This window comes from Suillus clintonianus (assembly GCF_016758775.1).
Source record: "Suillus clintonianus strain FC179 chromosome Unknown DEU56scaffold_131, whole genome shotgun sequence".
Classification (NCBI taxonomy): domain Eukaryota; kingdom Fungi; phylum Basidiomycota; class Agaricomycetes; order Boletales; family Suillaceae; genus Suillus; species Suillus clintonianus.
Window position 1 is genome coordinate 1 of NW_024539355.1, and position 5,180 is coordinate 5,180.

The 5,180-nt window shown below is 48.1% G+C and overlaps 2 protein-coding genes across 2 annotated transcripts; both read right to left on the reverse strand.

The window, feature by feature from the left end:
- DEU56DRAFT_835239 (amino acid permease/ SLC12A domain-containing protein) lies at window positions 1-2,232 on the reverse strand (the record flags this gene model as incomplete). The annotated part of the gene is made up of 12 exons (XM_041354747.1): window positions 1,747-2,232; window positions 1,608-1,654; window positions 1,462-1,544; window positions 1,322-1,410; window positions 1,243-1,264; window positions 1,159-1,172; window positions 1,055-1,089; window positions 892-982; window positions 735-841; window positions 423-684; window positions 145-367; window positions 1-78 (listed from the first exon to the last, which is right to left on the reverse strand). Coding segments are annotated over exons 1-12 (1,223 nt in total), but the record flags the coding sequence as incomplete, so codon positions are not given.
- Window positions 2,233-2,768: 536 nt separating this feature from the next.
- Window positions 2,769-5,180, reverse strand: DEU56DRAFT_112764 (cytochrome P450). The gene is made up of 8 exons (XM_041344611.1): window positions 4,697-5,180; window positions 4,630-4,647; window positions 4,452-4,575; window positions 4,217-4,399; window positions 4,074-4,169; window positions 3,855-4,015; window positions 3,164-3,797; window positions 2,769-3,103 (listed from the first exon to the last, which is right to left on the reverse strand). Exons 1-8 carry the CDS (start codon window positions 5,053-5,055, stop codon window positions 3,047-3,049), a joined length of 1,632 nt encoding a protein of 543 aa, XP_041202663.1. The 5' UTR covers window positions 5,056-5,180; the 3' UTR covers window positions 2,769-3,046.

Genomic DNA, 5,180 nt, shown 5'->3' on the forward strand with positions numbered 1-5,180 from the left:
TTGAGCAACCAAGTGAACACGATGCCCTCTCCCCAGATTGTTGTAAGAAACGTCATAGATGATACTGCGAGCGCCATGCTACATCAGAAACCGCATAGCGTCAATACTGTATTCTATGAGGATAATGCAATAAGGCGGACTCACAGGAGTGCAGGCACGGGAACGCCTCGACTATTTACCCAGCCAAAGACACGAGGGGCCTGACCAGATCTGGCCAATGAGAGAAGCATACGTGAACTCGCATAGAAACACGAATTTGTGGCGGATAAAACCGCGGTCAAGAGGACGGCATTGACGACGTGGGCAGCTGCGCCGAACCCGGCACGCTGGAACACCACAGTCAGTGGAGACGCTGTCACATCCGAGTCTGATGGAAGATCGAGGGGATGAGCTGTGAATTGCGCATCAAATTTACCACTCACCATATGCTGCGTTGAGCAAGGTAGGGTCTTGCCAGTTAATGCAAAGTCCAATTGTCAGGATGGTCAAAATGTAGAAAAGGACTATCCGGACGAAAGTAGCCTTGATGGCTCGAGGAACAGTTTTATGTGGTTGAACGGACTCCCCTGCGGCAACTGCCACCAGTTCAACACCGCCGAAAGAGTAAAAGGCGTAGACGAATGTCTGAGCGAAATTTTGAAAGCCGCCGATGAACGCTTGGCCGTTTTGAAAATTCGACAAACCCTTCAAGTCAGGAGATAAGCAGTCGTGCTGTCAGTGAACACTATGCTTACGGGTCCAGGATGACCTTTTACTCCACCCCAGTCGTAGATGAGCCCGGCAAAGATGAACACTATAATCATAAGGACCTTGACGAGTGCAAACCAGTACTCGGACTCTCCTGTTGCGTATCAGCGTCATGACTATCACATATACTCCATAATTACGCACCGTAAACTCGAACGTGAATCAGTTGAAGTAAGAAAACAGGGACGATGATGACGAGCGCCCATTCCCAGGCCTGCACTTGCGGCGCCCAAAACTGATGAAAAGTCCTATCAGCAATTTTCTTGGACATCGGGGGTCACATTGGATTAAAAATAAGCTAACTCACCTGTAAGATGACCGCAGCTGCAGTCAGCTCGCTGGCTGACCATGATAGATGGATGGTTTAATCGACTTTTCAAACGAATGAACCTGGACAGAAGTAATGCTCACGTATTGAAAGACTCCTGAACGCGAATGGATGAACAACGTCAGACCGGTCAATGAACTTGCAGTTTATCTCAGAGGCAGACGTACCATTGAAACCAGTAATTCCACCCTGTTCCCAGAAATCCTCAAGTCAGCACGGGGATACATCAAGGTAAAAGTACGGTACCTAACGTAAATCCTAACGCGGGAGAGACGAATCTGCTACCAAAGGTGGAGAAAGCACCGGATACGGGGAACATGGCAGACATTTCGCCCCTACAATTTGTTTCATTTTATGTAGATGATCACGTGATGTAAGAAACTTACAAACTGATCACGACACTGTATACAAACACCCCGACGACAAAATACGAGAGCAGAGCACTTCCTGGACCGGCCAAAGCGATAGCCTGGACGAAAGAATCTAAGTAGTAACAAAGGACGCGCTCATACGAGAATAAAGCGATACTTACAGATCCAGCGCTCAAAAAAATACCCGTCCCAATGGTCCCTCCGATTGCTGCGCAGATTCGGGAAAGCGTTTTCAGTACAGCGTAAGATTCATCGACTATCGATACTGATGCGTCCGCAGAGCTTCAAACAAACACTCACCGATCATCATCAGGTGTCTGCTCTGCATTGCCCTCTTCGTTTTATTCTCGGCAGACGCGTCGCTGGACCCAACAACGAACCTCTTCCAGATACTAGCCGACTCCTTAGTAAATGCAGCCTCATCTGGAGCATCCGGTACTTCGAGCGATGGATCTTTCTCCGTATCTTTCATCGAAAAAGATCGAACGCGAGGCGTCTAAGAGCTGTTGGTGTGCTTCTCGCAAGCACTGGCGGCTATCTGACGATCTTCTGGCCAATTCAAATGAACACCGCTGCCTAGATCGATACGAGTAAAGCCCTTAGCCGACGCCTTATCTTGCGTGTCGAGTGGTGAAATTGAAATCTCCAGACGCAAATCGCTAGTTCATTAGGACGGAAGAAAGGCAATACCTACCCAATCGGGCAAGCACAGTGCTGACATGTGGTTGCTGTATAGTACAAGGGCTGGCTGGCACTAACTGGCACTAACTGGCACTAACTGGCACTGCAGCTCCTAACCGAGACACAGGAAGACATAAATTCCAGTATTTGCATTGCAATGTAAAATATCCTTATTATGTAAATTCAGAAGTCACGCGGGGAAGACATTCTGAAAAACAGACTGGCACTTGGAACGTATTACAGCCGTTCAATTGCAGCCTGATCAGGAATCCTCGATGATTATGATGTTCTCGATGTTGGAACAGGGAGTGGCAAGATCATTGATGCGTTCCTCTCCGACTCGGTCGGTTCTAGGTACGTAGCCAGAATGTGTTGGAATGATCATATTATGCTTCCCTAGGTGCAAACAAATGTTCAGGAATCACAACGTCAGACACAAACTTGGAACGATAACCAGGACAAGAAAGTCAATTCTGCTCTTTCAAGTTGTTGATACATGATCTCTCATCAGGTATCTCATCTTGAAGGAGCAAAGTAAAACCGTCACCTACCCTTTGTGTAAAACGGCTGGTCATGATGCTACCACGAACGGAGTCGTGTTTATCATCCCAACATCGCTCCAAGTCGTATGCCAAACTTGAGACACAAATGGGTATTGACCTACATACATGAGGCCAGCCGAATAGAATACCACAGTAATACGAATGCATAGCATCGCGAAAACCAAGAGTATGTCCACACTACTACAACGAAAGCAGGTTCGACGGGGGTTTCGCAGGGTAGCCAGCCCACGTTGATGAATATTAACCGATTATAGGAGCTCTAATCACTAATGTAGGAATAGGAGATGAGAAGAGAAATTATGAGGCGTGTACGCTCGTGGTGGGTCGTAGTGATGGTAGATGAATCGCCAGAAAGCTCACTGAGCTCGTGGGACGAATGTAAGTTTGCATTCCATCGAAGCAGGGAAGATAACCTGCAAGAAATGGCACATAAGTCAAGTCCTCGGATAGTGATCGCAAAGAGAGTCAATTACAAAGGAGTCCTTGATTTCCATACTTCGCTCGTTGGTCTCAGGAGGAGCCACAACATCAAAGTTCCTCGCCACAGTGGCCACCGCGATCCTCAACATCATCTGCGCCAAGTTCTGGCCTCCACAGACACGCGAACCTATTCCGAATGGCACCAGAGATTGTGCCATCTTGAAAAGATGTTCAGCGTTCCCGGGTCTTTCGAGCCAGCGCTCAGGAAGGAAGGTCTTCGGAGAAGGGAAGATGGATGCATCGCGGTGCATAGACCAGCCTTGGGTGGCAACGATAGTGCCAGGAGGAAGTGCGTAACCCATAAGATCAAAAGCTTCATTAATGGCGCCATTTTTGGATGTCGAAGACGGAACAACACGCTCGAGAGGACTTGGTACGGCGCTGTACAGCCGAAGACCTATGACATGTGTAAGAAGATGTAAGCTAAAGCGAAGCGCAGTCTGACCTTCTTTCACGAAAGCGTTCAGGTAAGGAAGCTTCTGCAAGAGAGCGATATCGGGAATAGCATGCGGATCAGGCATCGCTTGGTCCAGTTCTGCCTGGAGCTTCATCATGATATCTTGCCTGCGGCTAAGCTCCCAAAAGAAGTAGGACAACGAGTTTGATGTGGTATCAGACCCTGCAATCCTAGGGGTGTCAATTCAGCTGGCGCCATAAGCAGTCGGACAAGAAATGAACGCATACATATGTCCCATCATTTCCGAAATGATATCGTGGTCAGGCATGGCCTGTTCAAGAGAATACTTGTGCTGGAGAAGGCGTCGCAACATCGGAATCTTCTCAGATTCACCAAGTTTTCCTGCAGTCAACTGTGCTCGCATCTCATACACGCGTGCACCAACGAACTTGAGAAGAGGCGAGAATCAGTTTCATTGTATGCATTGAAGATAGAGAGAAAATAACCTCGCCCATGATCTTATCAGAATCGCACATCTGGCGCCACCGGTTGTTGGGAATACGGCAGATCAAATCCCACACCCAAGGGGGTACCGCACTTCTCTGCAACCCCTGTCAGTCTAATTTTGATGCAAGGTCGATCGTCTTACGATAATGCCTCGCTTTGGGAAATCTGCGATTGCAGTGGCCATGGAATCCTCCACACCCGCAATCCATTTACTGAGAGCACCCTGACGATAGCCATGAGAAGATGCAATGATAACGTCCACCATATAATGGCGGAACAATGCAAGACAATCCAAAGAATGTTTGCCTCCGATATGTTCTAGAACCTGGATCGAGCGCATTAAAAGGGAAATGGTATGCTAATGTCCAGGGGCATACCGAAACAAGCTCGAGAGTATAATCATGCGCCTCGGGCTGAAAAAGAGCGAGGTTGACGGGGATATAGTGCGGAGCATAACCCTTTCGCCGTGTAACATGTCCCGCGTGGTCCAATGTTGTCATACTAGTCAGAAAATTAGCATATATGCGCGTCAAACAGACTATAAGGTGCACTAACGCATGATCATTCTCGTTTCTAAATGAGCAAATGAGCCAAAGTCGTGTTAAAGACAGGATAAACGCACGTTAAAAGACTCTTGTAGAAGGCGCTCTTGTCAAATTTGTGGACTGAGTAGATGCTTCTCATGGACGTCAAATCTTTGAAGATGATCTTGTTTGGACCGATTCGAACGACAGGGCCATACTTCTCGAAAAGGCGGTGATTGGTCTTGCATTGTTGGAGGCGCAAGACGTGTGTTGTGATCCAAAAGTTAGAGACGGCGGCAAACCAAGGGCCGGGTATCGAGCTGAGGGGCGAAAGGAAGAGGTTGTATACAGAACGCGAGAGAGCGTAGACCAGAGTAAGAGACAGAGCGGCAAGAGCGATGTTGTGGGTTATCCAAGAAACTGAGATGGGGAACGCGGCGGTAGCGATGAAGTCCATGGTGGGTGTAGCAAATGGGAAATCTAACAATGACAACAAAAAAGATACCTGCGTCGTCGGCGGGCACAAGTAATAGAGGGGGAAAGAAAGGAGAGGGCGCCTATGAGGAATTCAGAACGTAGCTG